At 49.8% G+C, this 17,402-nt stretch overlaps 1 protein-coding gene across 1 annotated transcript in view; it reads right to left on the reverse strand.

The window, feature by feature from the left end:
* Positions 1 to 5,231: 5,231 nt before the first annotated feature.
* CD9 (CD9 molecule) overlaps positions 5,232 to 17,402 on the reverse strand; it is a 35,781-nt gene continuing 23,610 nt past the window's right edge. Inside the window, exons 3-8 of the mRNA XM_052640160.1 lie at positions 10,534 to 10,631; positions 9,677 to 9,751; positions 8,104 to 8,202; positions 7,904 to 7,993; positions 6,985 to 7,068; positions 5,232 to 5,745 (exon numbers count right to left, since the gene is read on the reverse strand). Of these exons, the coding sequence (XP_052496120.1) occupies positions 5,680 to 5,745; positions 6,985 to 7,068; positions 7,904 to 7,993; positions 8,104 to 8,202; positions 9,677 to 9,751; positions 10,534 to 10,631 (512 nt within the window). The 3' untranslated portion in view covers positions 5,232 to 5,679. The remainder of the gene's footprint in view (positions 5,746 to 6,984; positions 7,069 to 7,903; positions 7,994 to 8,103; positions 8,203 to 9,676; positions 9,752 to 10,533; positions 10,632 to 17,402) is intronic.

Below are 17,402 nucleotides of genomic sequence, written 5' to 3' on the forward strand. Positions count from 1 at the left end.
TTTCCCTTCTTTATTCACAGCTATTTGTAAGGCCTCCCCAGACAGCCATTTTGCTTTTTTGCATTTCTTTTCCATGGGGATGGTCTTGATCCCTATCACCTGTACAATGTCACAAACCTAAGGAAATGGCAATCCACTCCAGTATTCTTGCCTGGAGAGTCCCATGGGTGGAGAAGCCTAGTAGGTTACAGTCAACGGGGTCGCAAAGAGTCAGACACGACTGAGTGACTTCACCTCACCTCTGTCTATAGTTCATCAGGCACTCTATCTATCAGATCTAGTCCCTTAAATCTGTTTCTCACTTCCACTGTATAATCATAAGGGATTTGATTTAGGTCATACCTGAATGGTCTAGTGGTTTTCCCTACTCTCTTCAGTTTAAGTCTGAATTTGGCAATGAGTTCATGATCTGAGCCACAGTCAGCTCCCAGACTTGTTTTTGGTGACTGTATAGAGCTTCTCCATCTTTGGCTGCAAAGAATATAATCAGTCTGATTTCAGTGTTGACGATCTGGTGATGTCCATGTGTAGAGTCTTCTCTTGTGTTGTTGGAAGAGGGTGTTTGCTATGACCAGTGTGTTCTCTTGGCAAAACTCTATTAGCCTTTGCCCTGCTTCATTCCATATTCCAAGGCCAAATTTGCCTGGTCCCATCACTTCATGGCAAATAGATGGGGAAGCAATGGAAACAGTGACAGACTTTGATTTTTTGGGTTCCAAAATCACTGCAGATGGTGACTGCAGCCATGAAATTAAAAGATGCTTACTCCTTGGCAGAAAAGTTATGACCATCCTAGACAGCATATATGCAGAGTACATCATGAGAAACGCTGGGCTGGAAGAAGCACAGGCTGGAATCAAGATTGCTGGGAGAAATATCAATAACCTCAGATATGCAGATGACACCACCCTTATGGCAGAAAGAGAAGAGGAACTAAAAAGCCTCTTGATGAAAGTGAAAGAGGAAAGTGAAAATGTTGGCTTAAAGCTCAATATTCAGAAAACTAAGATCATGGCATCTGGTCCCATCACTTCATGGGAAATAGATGGAGAAACAGCGGAAAGTGTCAGACTTTATTTTTTTGCGCTCCAAGATCACTGCAGATGGTTACTGCAGCCATGAAATTAAAAGACCCTTACTCCTTGAAAGGAAAGTTATGACCAACCTAGACAGCATATTCAAAAGCAGAGACATTACTTTGTCAGCAAAGGTCCATCTAGTCGAGGGTGTGGTTTTTCCAGTGGTCATGTATGGATGTGAGAGTTGGACTGTGAAGAAGGCTGAGTGCCGAAGAATTGATGGTTTTGAACTGTGGTGTTGGAGAAGACTTTTGAGAGTCCCTTGGACTGCAAGGAGATCCAACCAGTCCATTCCGAAGGAGATCAACCCTGGGATTTCTTTGGAAGGAATGATGCTAAAGCTGAAACTCCAGTACTTTGGCCACCTGATGCGAAGATTTGACTCACTGGAAAAGACTGTGATGCTGGGAGGGATTGGGGGCAGGTGGAGAAGGGGACGACCGAGGATGAGATGGCTAGATGACATCACCGACTCAATGGACGTGAGTTTGAGTGAACTCCAGGAGTTGGTGATGGACAGGGAGGCCTGGGCGTGCTGCAATTCATGGGGTCGCAAAGAGTCGGAGAAGACTGAGCGACTGAACTGAACTGAACTGAAGACAGCATTTTAAAAAGCAGGGACTTTACTTTGCCAACCAAGGTTCATCTAGTCAAAGCTATGGTGGGCTGCCATCTATGGGCTCACAGAGTTAGACACGACTGAATCGACTTAGCAGCAGCAGCAGCAGCATGGCTTTTCCAATAGTCCTGTATGGATGTGAGGTTTGGACTATAGAGAAGCTGAGTGCCAAAGAATTGATGCTTTTGAACTGTGGTGTTGGAGAAGACTTTTGAGAGTCTCTTGGACTGCAAGGAGATCCAACCAGTCCATGCTAAAAGAAATCAGTCCTGAATAGTCATTGGAAGGACTGATGCTGAAACTGAAACTCCAATACTTTGGCCACCTAATTCAAAGAACTGACTCATTTGAAAAGATCCTGATGCTGGGGAGATTGAAGGTGGGAAGAAAAGGGGACAGCAGAGGATGAAATGGTTGGATGGCATCACCGACTCAATGGACATGAGTTTGAGTTAACTCCAGGAGTCCGTGTTGGACAGGGAGGCCTAGTGTTTTGCAGTCCATGGGGTCGCAAAGAGTTGGACATGACTGAGCCACTGAACAACACAAGGGGTGGGGGCTGGCCCTGCCCAGTGTATGTATTTCTTATTCTCAAAGTCTGGAGACCTCCCTGACCACATGTGCACAGAAACGGTCCTTGGAGGTCAAAGGGGAGTGATGCTAACTAATGCTGGTCTACCCAGAGGCCTTTGTGGTAGAATTCAGCTTGACTGAGAGATACGGGAGGATACTGAGATATATGAAATATGGACTGTGAACCAGGCAAATCAAAATGATTAGCCAAAGGAAACCTGGAAGAAATACACCAAAAAAGTAATTCAAACTGCCAGGAGGATGCGACTCAGTGACTCGCTCTTCCGCCTGAGTCCAACTGTGTGCCTATCTGCACATACTGTACACTGTGTCCTCTTAATAAATTTTACTTACTTCACAGCTTTCTGTCTTTGTGTAAATTCTTTTCTGTAAAGCCAAAGGGCTAGGGCTTTGTTACTGACCACTGGTCTAGTGGTTAGGATCTGGTGTGTTTACTGCCGAGACCTGTCCTCAGTCTTGGGCTGGGAACCGAAGCCCTGCTTCAAGGTATTGCAGACCAAGATCACCCAAAAGCATATCAAAGGATTTATTACTTTCTGAAACTAAGGAGAACACTGGGGGTCTTTTTCAAAGTAGGGTCGGTAGCTCAGATGGTAAAGAATCTGTCTGCAGTGCAGGAGACCTGGGTTTTATCCCTGAGCAGGGAAGATGCCCTGGAGAGGGCAATGGAAACCCACTCCAGTATTCTTGCCTGGGAAATCCCATGGACAGAGTATAGTCCGTAGGGTCGCAGGGTCGGACACGGCTGAAGCGATTTAGCACATTCCCCAAATAGCAAAATCCGGGAAGATTTACGCTAAGTCCATGCATATTGATGAAGAGGCTAGAGCTGAGAAGAATTCAGCATAGAATTGGGGCAAAGGTTGACAGTATTTGCTCTTTCCTATCTGGCTTATTCTGCTTGGCAACATGTCTTCAACGCTTATCTTTATTGCACCCTGTGTTTGAACTTCATTTCTTTTGAAGGTAAAATAATATTCCATTTTAAGGAATATTATTGTGTATCCCTTCATCTGTTGACTAACATTTGGGTTGTTCCCACCTTTTGGTTATTGTGAACAATGGTGCTGTGAACATTGGTGTTCTGAATTCTTATTGTCTCTTTATTTTTTTTTAATGTTAAGATAGAGCCCAAACAGAAACAAGAAGTGGAGAATAAAGACAGGATTCCTAGGCTTCTGTACTCTCCCCTGCCCCCAACCTCATGTTGTTTATCTCACTCTGTCATAATTGCTGGCTTGATGCTCTGAACAGCTCACTAGATTGCAGTCTTTCTGAGTGAAGACTCTCCCACAAGGTGGCCTGGTGAGATTGAATGACACCCCCAGCATCCCCTTGCCCCTCCTTTCTGGTTAGCATGGAGCACCACTAGGGGTGGGGGTGGAGGAGCAGGGGTTGTTGGGTATCTCACACAAATTGCTGCTGCTTTCCTGGCTCACTCAGCTTCTCCATGTCCCAGCCTGTGTGTTTGGCTCCATCACATCAGATCCTGGCCTCTGCAGGACCCACAGCACTAATATCAAGAACCAGAAAGGGGTCGGGGGGGGGGGGGGGCGGCTTCTGTGGTGGTCCAGTGGCTAAGACTCTGTGCTCCCCATGCAGGGGGCCTGGGTTTGATTCCTAGTCGGGAAATTGGTCCTACATGCTGCAACTAAGAGTTCAGATGCCATGACTAAGACCTGGCGCAGAAAAATAAAGAAATAAAAGAAAAGAATAAGAGGAGATTCAGATTTGTTGTCCTCATGGGATTCATGTGTTCCCTTTCACCCATGTTACATCCATTTGTGCTTCCTGACTCTCTGCCTGTGGGCGTCGAGTTCCAACATCGGGGCAAAGACAATAGTCTTACAGAGACTGCTTAACCAGCTCTTGCGGTTGGGTAAGGTCAAATCCCTTAGAAAAGTATTTAATATTCTGTATCTCTGTTTAAACCCTGATGGGTATATCCTCATGTATTCAACCAACAAATTTTGAGTACCTACCATGGACTAGACAATGGGTCCTGGGGGTACCCCAGCCGCCGCCAAGTCACTTCAGTCGTGTCCGACTCTGCGACCCCATAGACGGCAGCCCACCAGGCTCCCCCATCCCTGTGATTCTCCAGACAAGAACACTCGAGTGGGTTGCCATTTCCTTCTCCAATGCGTGAAAGTGAAGTCACTCAGTCATCTCCGACTCTTAGCAACCCCATGGACTACAGCCTACCAGGCTCCTCCGTCCAAAGGATCTTCCAGGCAAGAGTACTGGAGTGAGGTGCCATTGCGGCAGGGAGTAAAACAAAGACTCTGCCATCAGTGAGCTCATGTTTATGGTTGTATCCTCCAGACACATTGTGTTCCTGCAAGAAAAGTCCTGGGCTAGGTTCCAGGGTTGATGTGTGAACAATGGTGAGATCTGGACCAAAATTCCTTCATCTCTCGATGTCCTGATGTCTTCACTAGTAAAAAGGGAGACCAACCTTCCCACCTACTTCTCATCCAAGCACAGAGCCCGGCCTTCCCTGGTGGTCCATTGGTTAAGAGTCTGCCTTCCAATGCAGGAGACGTGGGTTTCATACCTGGCCGGGGAACTAAGATCCCCTGTAACTCGGGGCAACTAAGCCTGTAGTGAGCTGCAATGAAAGATCTGGCATGCTGAAATTAAGACCCAGTGCAGTCAAGTAAATAAACAAATACTGCAACAAAATAAGGGACTTCCCTGGTGGGCCAGTGGCTTAGATTCTGTGCTCAAAATGCAGAGGGCTCAGGTTCAATCCCTGGTCAAGTAACTAACTCCCACATGCCACAACTAGCTCCCACACACCACAACTAAGGCCTGGCATAGTCAAATAAATAAATAAATATTCAAACAAAACACAGAGCAAAGAGCAGGTGAAAGACACCTGAAAAAATAAGCAGCTCTAAAAAATTAAGAGGCAAAACTCCAAAACCAGTTTGGAATGTTGTCATCATCTTTTATTATGTATCAAATTGTCTTCAACATTAAGTTACAACCTGATTAAACTTGATAGACATTTTTATCTATTTAAAGACACACACACACAAATCTCGCTATGTACAATATCTTTTGTCTAGAGTCTAGCAAACATAGTACCTTTCATTGCAGGATTTCTGCTTAATATAATAAGCAAAAACAAAGGACCAAAAAATATATATATTTATATAAAACCAAAGCAAACCCAAATCCCCAAGTCCCTTAACTATAAACATCAATGTTGAAGAAAGCATTAAAAACACAAACATAGAATAACTTTCTTTGTTTAGAAATGCAGAATGAATACTAGAGTTAGTGGCAAAGGAAAAAAAAAACCCATAAAAACAGAACCCCGCGAAAATAACCAGCAGTCTTCACGGGCGAATGTTCCTGCTCAGGGCACAAAGCTCGACTCTAGACCATGTCTCGGTTTCTGCGGATGGCACAACACAGGATCATGCTGAAAACCATGCCGAATATCTGGAAGACAGGAAGAGGTGTGAGGGCCTGCCTGACTCTCTGCTGGAAGGTAGAGGGAGAGGGGGAGATGGGAGCCATTGAGGTCCGACAAATGACAAGGAGGTAGGACAGTGGAGGGGTTCTGGTGGCCCAGTGGTTAAGACTCCACACTTCCACTGCACAAGCCAGCTCCTGTGAACTCTCAGTGTGAGACACGCCCAGAGCTAAATTTAATGGTCAAATTCCAGCTATTCCAATACCCTCATGAGACTTTCACTTTCCTCTTTTTGCCTGTCTGTGTTTCATATTCTAGTTTTACTTTTATTAAAAAAAAAAAAAATTCTTAAAAAAAATTTTTGGCCACACCACGTGACCTGCGGGATCTTAGTTCCCCAACCAGGGAATGAATCTGTGACCCCTGCAGTGGAAGCGTGGAGGAGTCTTAACCACTAGACCACCAGAAGTCCTTATATTTTTGTGCTTTTTACTGAAAGTGGCTTCAAGGCTTTCCTAGACTCAGATGAGGGGTGCCAATTACCACTAAGAGAGGAAGTGGTTCTCTCTCTTGGAGAGTCTTTCCAATGGGCAGAGGGGAGGGCTGTGTTCCCTACTGAATCTCATCACTCCCTCGTGGGGGCTCCCCTGGGGAACCTGATGGCCCCTGATGACTTCTGGGGATTGACTGGCAAGAGAGAGATGGTTGGAAACTTTCGGTCCCACTCTCGTTGTTCACCTTTCGGTGTCTTTCTGGCCATAGCAGGAGGTGAGACAGTTCACATCCATGTTGCTTTTACTGAAACTGCTTTCAGAGGACAAAGAAAAGCAGCTGCTTTTTGTGAAAACATGTCCTGAAGATTATCTGGGTATCACTAGCAGGATGTCTGGGTGACCTACATCCTTGCTGCTCCAAGTGTGGCCCGTGGACCAAACACAGTGGAATTACCTTGCATTTATTCCTGAAACCTTTCAGGTAGTGGGAATGGATTCTGGAGAAGCACTGAGTTCAAGTCTCAGATGCTTCACTCCTGACCTCAGAGACTCTGATCAATGTACTTAACCTCTCTCTTTCTCTCTGGAATCTGTAAAATGGGAATATGAATAGTTTCCACCTCATGGGTATGGCAAGGGTTAGATATGTTGATAAATTCATGGATTAGTGAAAACAGTGCCTGGTCAGAGTAAGAGCTTCATAATGGTCAGAGTAAGAGCTTCATAAATTGTAATTACTAAGGTTTTTTTCCCAAAGCCCCTGACACTCACCATCACCACGGCAATCCCAATACCCACAGCGCCGATGATGTGGAATTTGCTTCGGAAGATCTCGTCGATGGCTTCAGGGCAGGACTTAGTGGGGAAACCAAGACCCAGATCAACACAGCCCTACTCCAGGCTCACCCCCTCCCTCCATGGCACTCATCCGACCCCTGGGGTGCTGTGGTTCCAAAGCGAGGGCTGGGGACTGGCTGATGGATGGAAAGGAGAACCAGGAAAGGGTCCCCCAAGTTTGGGCAAGAAACCACAAAAGGAAGAGGGGTGAGCCCCTGCTTTGGGATCTGTGTCTGTCTTATCTGGCCATAGGGTTTTTATTATTGTTGGTCGCTAAGTTGTGTCCGACTCTTTTGTGACCCCAGGGACTGTAGCCCGCCAGGCTCCTCTGTCCATGAAATTTTCCAGACAAGAATACTGGAATGGGTTGCCATTTCCTTCTCCAGGGGATGTTCCCGACCAAGGGATTGAACCTGTGTCTCCTGGATTGGCAGGCAGATTCTTTACCATTGAGCCATCAGGGAAGCCTGGCCATAGAGTTACTTCCTATTACTATTATGGAAGTTTGCTCATTTGCTCCAGCTCACACGAACGAGCTGCTCACAAGTCTAGAAGGTAAGAGTCCAGACCTGGGAGCACCCGCTATGCAAGATGGCTGGATGGAGGCCCAGTGGCTGTAGGCAGCCAGAATGCTTTGCTACTTCTCCGGTCCCTGATTGCTGCCCTGGAGGAATCAGAGACCCAGGGCAGGGGAGAAAGGAGACAGCCACCCTGGGTGCTTCCCATGGGGAAGAGGTATTTAGGAAGCACCACAGTGGTGTCCTCACAGATCAAGGGAGCTGAAGGCATGTCCGCTTTGGTGGGATTTACCCAGAGCAGCTGGGCAAGGCACAAGGTCTTGTGTTAAGCTTACCTTCGATTTCAAGCCCTCAACTAAAGTCTTTGGGGGGCAGGTGTCGGTGAAAAATTGTTCTACCACCCCGGTCATACCACAGCAGTCCAGCTGCAGAGAGAAGGACAGGGTTGGGGGTTAGAGAGACAGGATAACCAGGACTGAAGCAGAGATGCACCCGAGTTCAGGAAAAAGTCAGTGGGGAGGGGACGCTGATGTACCGCGATGTGGATGGCCTTCAGCGTCTCCCGCTGGGGCTCGTCCTTGTTCTTCAGCTTGTTGTAGGTGTCCTCGTAAAACTTCTGGACTTCCTTGATCACCTGGGAAACACAGACAAGAGATGAGCAGGGATGGATTCTTTATGAACAAATGTCACCTGTTCCATTTGCTCACATGCAGCCACAAATTCCCCTGCTCTGAAATGTCACAGGGCAGACGCACCACTGGGCTAGGACAGCCCCCTCAGGGTCTCTGGGGTCCTCCATCTCCTCCCACATCCTCTAGGAACCCCTCCGGCCATCTCCACTTCTGCTTGCACCTTTGGTTGGCCCCTGTAGCCCCACCTGGCTCTTTCCCTTCTACCGAGAAAAAGAAAATTAAATTGCCTCAATATAAGGAATGAAAAGCAAAAATCCTACTCCTGATCCAGCTAGTTCTTTTTCCTTCTAGCTTCCATCTTTTCCCTTCACTATGAGACTGTGTGACTTTTGGTAAATTACCAAACCTCTCTGCACATGAGTTTCTGCATATGTAGAATGGAGATCGTAATGGTCCTAACCACAGAGGTTATCTTGAAGAGTTACTGGCGATATTGCATTAAGCCTGTAGCACACTGTCTGGTGCAGAGTACATATGGGATAAGAACTGGCTACTATATTATAACATGAAGGAGACACTCTTTTCCTCCTGCACCTGGGCACATCTCCATTTAACAAATGCTTGTCCCCTGCTCCCCAACCCCCAAACCAGAACTGATCAACAACCAGCGTTTCCCGTAGCAGCTTTCATAATTAGCCTTTCCTACTTCCATGGCTGCGGCATTTATCATCTGGATAATTAAATCTTTTTCTCCCCCACTTCCCCACTTCCCATCCCCACATCCACTGTCTCTCTTCTTTCGCCCCTCCTGCTAAATATGACACGACATCCCTCCCTAAAACACTGCTATGATGGAGCCCCACCCTGGCCCCCCACCCAGCCCACACCCAGCTGTGCTTAGACCCTTTCTTTGCCAGGAATCCCCTGCCTCCACCAACTTTCCTCCTGATATCCCCTCTCTCCATCAAGGTAAGGTTTTGGTCAATGTCTCCCTCTCCATACGCCAGCTTTTCAAATCCCATGGGGTTTCTGGATATAAATGACTTTTGTAACACCAGTCAGTCCTTATCCCACATGGAGCGGCAAAGTTCCTTGAATCGTGGAGCACAGCTCATCTATCTCTGGACCTCGCAGAGAGTGTGGCATAGCTCTTGGCTGCTGGTGGCATGTGTTTATAAACTAGGGGAGGGGAACTAGGCCACACAAAGCATTATTTTCCTAAGCTGTGTACCAGAGAAGTTGGGGGAGGTCTGTAGAGGTGTGAGAGGCAGACACCAACTCTACCATACTGCCTGACCTCTTCTCTATGACAGCGCCTGGGAGGCTGGTGCTCACTCCCATCCCCTTGCCCTGGGCAGCTCCTGTTAGAGGCACGTTTGATGGCTGAAGGGTGACCCAAGTGACCAGCCAGGATACCTTTCTGCCGCCATCACCCCTACGCCCCCGACTCCTAAGAGGTCTTAAGGGAAAACCTACCTCCTCCTTGTGGGAATATCCCCAGATGGCTGCAGCTACTTCAATGGCAAATATCACCAAGAGGAAGCTGAAGAACTGTAAGAGAAAAAGGGCTGGGGTTAGACGCAGGCCCAGCCAGCTGGCCGAAACAGGCAGAGGACCAGGCTTCTGGGGACCTGGCATCGGGGGCTAGAAGGGATGCCTGGAAGGGGCAAGAGGAGGTTCAGAGCTGCCAGCGCTTGGCCAAGGCGAGGAGCGAGGAAAAGCCTCAGGGAGAAAACATCAGAGACTCCAGACTAGTATTTGTTTGTTTGTTTGTTTCTCTCACAAAGCAAGAGACTTGATTGGGAAGGGGCGCCGTTAGGGAGAGCAGAGAATAAGGGAATGCAGGACTGCTCTGCCACGTGGCTTGAAGTCTTTGCTTTTAAGGTGACGGGATTAGTTTCTGGGTCAGAACTGGTATTTCTAAAGGTGTTAATGAAGAGGTGGTGATTAAAAAAAAACCTCACACGCTCACAAAACCCAGAGATGTGAGGAAAGAAGGAAGTGAATACACTCTGGAGTTGGAGGAGAACTGTCACACAAACTTTGAAACAAGAAGAGGAGGTGAAGGCACCTGTGGATGGATTCAGGGAAAAAAGGCAAACGTGGGCCTAGAAAAAGGGATAAACAAAGTCCTGGCATTTAGTTGCCCAAGGGAAGTGACAAGACAGTGGCTTCAGGAAGGAAGAGGCGCTAGCGTGTTACCACAGAGGGGAGGAGACACGTGGGGATAGGGCCCTGGGGACCCGCCCCACCCCGCCCCACCCCCTGGTCTACAGGATCCTGGGACGGGGACCTGAGAGGCCAGGGGCGGTGGGCACACAGGGGACACTCACCAGTCCCAGCATGCACTGGGACTCCTGCACGGCTCCGCAGCAGCCCAGGAAGCCCACCAGCATCATGAGTGCACCGGCTCCGATCAGAATATAGACTCCTGGGGGGACGGGGCAGGGTTAGGGGGAGGCCCAATTGCTTCTTGATCCCCCCGCTTCCTCTCCCACATCCTCACTGGCCTGCATCCAAGCCCCATCTCCCAGTCAGCCTCCTCCACCTCTGTGGGCAAGTCTTCTCCTGCCTTTGTGACCTGCCCATCAAGCCCCCACTCCCACTTGACCCTCAGCCCTCCAGCAAGGTGCCCACTGCCCCCCCCGACCCAGGACAGGGAACATCCACGGGACCCCCATGTTTTACTCAGGACAGACTGGTCCAGTTGATCAGCTGTTTCCAGTTGGGATGGATCCACTCCTGCTAAATTAGACCCTCCGAACTAGGGGGACTAACTTCCCGGGGACTCTGACAAGCATCCTGCTGACCTCTCTACTTGACGGAAGAGGCTGTCAGAGCAAGCCTTCATCAGGAAGGGGCCGTGCACGTGCAGACAACCATGCTCTGGGCGGGCAGCTCGACCAGGTTCCCAGAGGGGATGCCTGATGGCTGGTGGGAGCCAGGCACGTGCAGTTAACAACATCCAAGGGCAAGAGAACCCTGCTTCAGTCCCAACTCTGCTTCTAACTGCTGTGTGATCTTGGGTAAGACACTTTCCCTCCCTGAGTCTCAATTTCCTTACAAGAAAAATGAGAAGTTGGTTGCTGCTGCTGCTGCTGCTAAGTCGCTTCAGTTGTGTCCGACTCTGCGACCCCATAGATGGCAGCCTACCAGGCTCCCCCGTCCCTGGGATTCTCCAGGCAAGAACATTGGAGAGGGTTGCCATTTCCTTCTCCAATGCATGAAAGTGAAAAGTGAAAGTGAAGTTGCTCAGTCATGGGGCCGACTCTTAGCGACCCCATGGACTGCAGCCTACCAGGCTCCTCCATCCATGGGATTTTCCAGGCAAGAGTACTGGAGTGGGGTGCCATCGCCTTTTCTGGTTAGTTGCTAGGAAATTTCAAAAGATGCCTTCTAGCACACCAATGGGATCTTACAGCTGCAATTCAGTCACCCCAGTTTAAGATCCAAAGGATCCTCCTTGGTAAAGGGAGGTTGAATGACATGGTTTGTAAACACTCAGTTGGGTGTCTGATGGAGAAGGGTGGTTGAGAGGCTGTGAGTTCTACAACTCTGGCCTGGAACAGGGAACACAGGCTTGGCCCTAGTCATTCCACACTCCCCCCAGGGAACGCCCAGAGAGGCCCAGCATGCAGTTATCATCTTGAGAAGCACAGCTGTCTTGCAGTGACCATCCTCTTAACCCAGCTCCCTCCTCCATCCCCCATGGCAAAAATGTCCCAGGCCTCCCCGGCTTGCAGGCATGTTCTGTCCACTCCTGGGAGGGGCGACTGTCACATGTGAGAAGACCAGCTCTGAAGACCGCCTGGGTTTTAAAACCGGCTCTATGACCCAGGGAAACCCACTTCACTGTCAGTGCAACAGCTTTCCATCTGCAATCCAGGGGTGAGAAAAATGCCTGCCTTCAGGACTGCCTTGAGGATCAGGGGATGTGTTCCAAGTGCACACGAGTGCTAGCTCCTGTTGATTTTTCTAACTCAAACTTTAAAAATTGGTATCTTTTTATTAAGGTATGGATGATGTACAATCAGGGCTTCCCTGGTGGCTCAGACAGTAAAGAATCTGCCTGCAATGCAAGAGACCTGGGTTCAATCCCTGGGTCAGGAAGATCCCCTGGAGAAGGGAGTGGCAACCCACTCCAGTATTCTTGCCTGGAGAATCCCCATGGACAGAGGAGCCTGGCGGGCTACAGTCCACGCAGTTGCAAAAGGGTCAGACACAACCGAGTGACTAAACAACAGCAACATAAGATGTACAATCAACAACTGTCAATCATAACAATAGGAAGGATGGATGACAATTGTGAATTATCATGACTGTGAGGGTGATTTTCACAAGCGTCCCTGCTGTCCTCTCCCTGGGACCAGGGAGACTGCCCCGAAGCTGGGATGCGCCCCACAATACACAACAGGATGCGGGGATGAGAACCCTCTCCCGCCGGCAGGTGTCACAGTGATTTCACTGCCCCCATCTGTGCCCTCCGCTCAGCCGGAACCGTGCAGCCAGCAAACCATGCAGCAGGCCCGCAGCTGAGGCTCACCGGCAGCACAGCACGGAGTGCACACAAGGGAGCGTTTGTCCTCGGCTCGTCCCCCCACATCTGTTGTGATGTCAGGTCACGTGGGCTGGCTGGCAAACCCTGATGAATATGGGTATTGTTCCCGTGCACGTCCAGCCAGACTGGGCAAGGGGACAAATGCAGCTTGTCCTCGAGTCAAGTCCACCCTTCTAGTCCTCCACAGGACGGACCGCCCCGCCCACACACAGGGGCCGCGGGAGAAATGGCAGTGGTTTTGGGCCTGGACTCCAAGGTGTGGACCCCAGCAAGCGGGGGCAGTAAACTGGGCCCCTGTTTCTCCCCATCAGGGCATGACAATGAAGGATGAGGTCACCCCTTTGAGTCCCACTGCAGGGGCTGAATAAATAGGGCATATTGAGAGTTCAAACCAGTCCATCCTAAAGGAAATCAACCCTGAATATTCGTTGGAAGGACTGATGCTGAAGTTGAAGCTCCAGTACTTTGGCCACCTGATGCAAAGAGTAGATTCGCTGGAAAAGATCCTGATCCTGGGAAAGATTGAAGGCCCGAGGAGAAGGATGAGATGGTTGGATGGCATCATCGACTCATTGGACATGAATTTGAGCCAACTCTTGGAGAACAGAGGAGCCTGGCATGCTGGAGTTCACTGAGTTGCAAAGTGACTTAGCGACTGAACAACAAAAATTAAGAGATCAAAAGGATTTACAAGCCCATAAAATAGGTCGAGTGGGGATGATCAGACAATTTTCTTTCTGTCCAGCTCCCAGTCCACAAGCCCGGGTGACCCTGGCAGAAGATGGGGTGCTGGATCGGTGGCCTCAGTGAGCCACTAAAGGCAATATCATTTCCCATGCAGAGAGAACATTTCCCTAATGGGCCTGACAGTTAATATTAAATATTCATTCCTGGGCTCAGCAAAGATTTTAGGACCAAGAGTCTCGGTTTTCAATCTCGCTCAGACAGTTTGCAGAACTCAGGTGTCTCAGCTTTACCCTCTCTGGGTGGGGAGCAATTCCCTGGTAGCTATCTATGGGGGTTTTGGCAACGGCCATCAGGCCACAGAGGCTCAGTGGAGGCTCACATCTTTTGGGTCTTGTGCATTGGCAGGCGGATTCTTTACCACTAGCACCACCTGCGAGGGCTTCCCCAGTGGCTCAGTGGTAAGGAATCCACCTGCAATACTGGAGACCCAGGTTCGATCCCTGGGTCAGGAAGATGCCCTGGAGGAGGACATGGCAACCCACTCCAGTATTCTTGCCTGGAAAATCCCATGAAGAGAGGAGCCTGGCGGGTTACAGTCCATGGGGTCGCAAAGGACACAACTGAGCACACACAACATCAAGCCACAGGGCGGCTCGGCTGTAAGCAGCAAGCCCTGAAGCCCTTGATCCACTGCAGGCCGAGGATGCTGCTCCAAAAGGCCATCTGGGGCTTCCCCTTTGGACAGGCTCCTTCTAGTCTGCACCCGGAGCTTGTTAGCAGAGGCTGCTGGTGATGAATGACAAAGCATTCCCCTTTATAAAGCAAGTGGATGTTAGCCTTCGGTCTGACTCATGGAAAAAGTTATTCGTCACGGAGCCTTCTCTAGGATTACTGTATTCATTTGCTTAAGGGCTGTTTATTCTGCTTGTTTCAGGCTGACACAGACCTAGTACAAAAAAAAAAAATTAAAAAATAAAAATAAAGCTTCTCATGAAGCAGTAGCATCTGCCAGGGTGTCCCTTAGACAAGAACCTTCTCTTTTCACCTGTTTACTGGGGCTCTCGGCCTAGGGAAGGGAGGGGACAATCAGCCTCCTGTCATCACTCCAACCCCATCATGAAAACAGCGCTCAGCACACCTGTTTGTGTGCAGGACAACACTGGGCAGAGCCTCTGGCCTCCACCTGCTGAGAACACTTTGTGTGTGTGTGTGTGTGTGTGTGTGAGCACGCTCGAGTGTGCATGTGTTTGTTCAGTCGTATGTGACTCTTTGTGACCCCATGGACTGTAGCCCACCAGGCTCCTCTGTCCATGGGATTTCCCACGGCAAGAATACTGGAGTGTGTTGCCATTCCCGTCTCCAGGGGATCGTCCCCATCCAGGGATCGAACCTAGGTCTCCTGCATTGCAGGTGGATTCTTTACCAACTGAGCTACCAGGGAAGCCCGAGGACACTTTATCATCTCCAATAATTCAAGCGGGGGTTCCAAGGAACCCTAATTCGGCTCCCCAGTGGCTCTCCCTTCATCCCTCTCCATCCCACCAACGGGCCCCATTCATGAGGCCACAGTGAACTCCGGGTGTCAAGCAGGAAGCTCTCTGCCTGGAGAGGTGTGTGTATAGGCCCTGCCAGTGTCAGGATGGAGAAACCAGGTCCAGAGTGACAAAACAAACCACCCCAGACCACGAACTGGACTGGGGAAGCCAGCTCAGCCCATCTTGGGGACAGTCCTTGTGGGGTGGACATGCCGAGCCTCTGGTTAGAGCTCCCCAGATGCCCTCATTCGGTGATTCTGGTTCTGCAAGGGACACCAAGGAGTTAAGAAGGGCAGCTGGCCTGGGACCAAGAAAAAGCCATTACCAAATTTGTCTGCAGTGGGGATTACAGGTCCTGCTGACAGGCTGATCTCCAGGGCCTGCACTGGAGATCAGGCCCATATAAGGCCGTCAGTTATTCTGGATCCACTAGAGACTGCTCTGAATGTGGCAAAGTCTCTTCTCTCGCTTCTCAGCCTCCTTCTGCATTCTTTCTCAACTTTGAACACTGTGACTCTGCTGGAGAAAAGACATCCCTGGGTCCCTCAGGTTTCCTGAAGGGTGAGTTCCATGGCCAGGCTGGCCTGAGGGTTACCCTGCAGATAGTCTGTGCCCCAGTGCAAGGACAGTCACCCCATGATGTCAGGAAGAGTGGCTGGGAGGGGCTGGTGCTCTAGGCTGGAAGAAGGGCTGTGGCTCAAGGCAAAGGCTGACGTCACAGCCCGAGGGGGAAGGGGACACAGAGAATGGAGCCTCCTTGGCCATTTGCCCGGAGATGACAATTGTTCAGTTGCCCATAGCGCTCAGTGAAGTACAGGGCCCGGGCAGACCCGGGTGGTCAGTTGCTGACTGTGTTCTATGTGATGTCACTTGTATCCCCTCCAGGTTCCAGGCTTCTGCCAGCAGAATGAAGTCTTCAGACCTGAGCCCTTGCCCAGAAGAGAATCCAGCGCAGAAAGTTCGTATTTGTCCATCAGAGCTCAGGGAACAGTGGCCGCTGGCCCCTGAGTGAAAACAACTGTGTCTTTCTGGGATGCGCCTTTAGACCAGCTCCTGGTCATTTCAGCTAGGACCACGGGCCATCAGAAGGGCCCTGCAATAACCTGGGGAATCTAAGTCCCAGGAGGTACCCAGAGACAGGCCTGGCCCCTCCAGCTGTATGCTTGGCACTGTCCTACCACCCGCCTGACTTTTCCACCTGGCATCTGCTGGGCTGCTAATGCTGGGGTCTGTCTCCTGAGCACAGTTTGGGGTGAACTCAAAGGCCCAGAGGGGGACTTCTCTGGTGGTCCAGTGGTTAGGACTCTGTACTTTCACTGAGGAAGGCCCCAGTTCATTTCTGGGTTGGGGAACAAAGACCCTGCAAGCCTTGCAGGCAGGAAAAAAATATCAACTTAAAAAGAAAAAACAATTAGAAAGTTAAAAAAAAAAGCAGATATATGTATGTATGTAACTGATATACATATATCACTTTGCTATACCCCTGAAACTAATCAATTCTTCAGCGCTCAGCTTTCTTTATTGTCCAACTCTCACATCCATACATGACCACTGGAAAAACCACAGCCTTGACTAGACGGACCTTTGTTGGCAAAGTAATGTCTCTGCTTTTTAAGCACTGAAGAATTGATGCTTTTGAACTGTGGTGTTGGAGAAGACCCTTGAGAGTCCGTTGGACTGCAAGGAGATCCAGCCAGTCCATCCTAAAGGAGATCAGTCCTGGGTGTTCATTAGAAAGACTGATGTTGAAGCTGAAACTCCAATACTTCGGCCACCTGATGTGAAGAGCCAACTCATTGGAAAAGACCCTGATGCTGGGAAAGATTGAGGGCAGGAGGAGACGGGGACGACAGAGGATGAGATGGTTGGATGGCATCACCGACTCGATGGACATGGGTTTGGGTGGACTCTGGGAGTTGGTGGTGGACAGGGAGGCCTGGCATGCTGCGGTTCATGGGGTCGCAAAGAGTGGGACACGATTGAGTGACTGAACTGAAACTAATACAACGTTGTAAATCAACTATACAACCCCCTCTCCCAAAAAATATACACAAAACAAGCCAGAGTCCTAGATAACAAGACAGAAACAATTGTTGGGCATGATGGTGTGAGCCAGGCACCTGCAGAGCATGGGGGTGGGGCTGGGGGGCAGGGGGCTCTCTGGGTCATTGCCAACTGATTGCAAACGTCTGTCCCAAGACCCACTCCCTGCCAGAGGGTCCCCAGCTCCCTGTTGTGACATGATGTGGACAGCTCAAGACCTGCCCTCACCCCCTGCCCCCACCCTGCAGCCCCACTGCCCCAGCTCAAGGGGTGGCATTCCAGGCCTGCCACAGCCACCAAAAAACTTACCAAAAAACCCCGCTGTTGCTAAAACAAGTCAGGGTGCTATGGAAATCTGCTTTCAAAAACTCTGTGTGTG

Source organism: Budorcas taxicolor, chromosome 5 (genome assembly GCF_023091745.1).
Source record: "Budorcas taxicolor isolate Tak-1 chromosome 5, Takin1.1, whole genome shotgun sequence".
NCBI lineage: Eukaryota > Metazoa > Chordata > Mammalia > Artiodactyla > Bovidae > Budorcas > Budorcas taxicolor.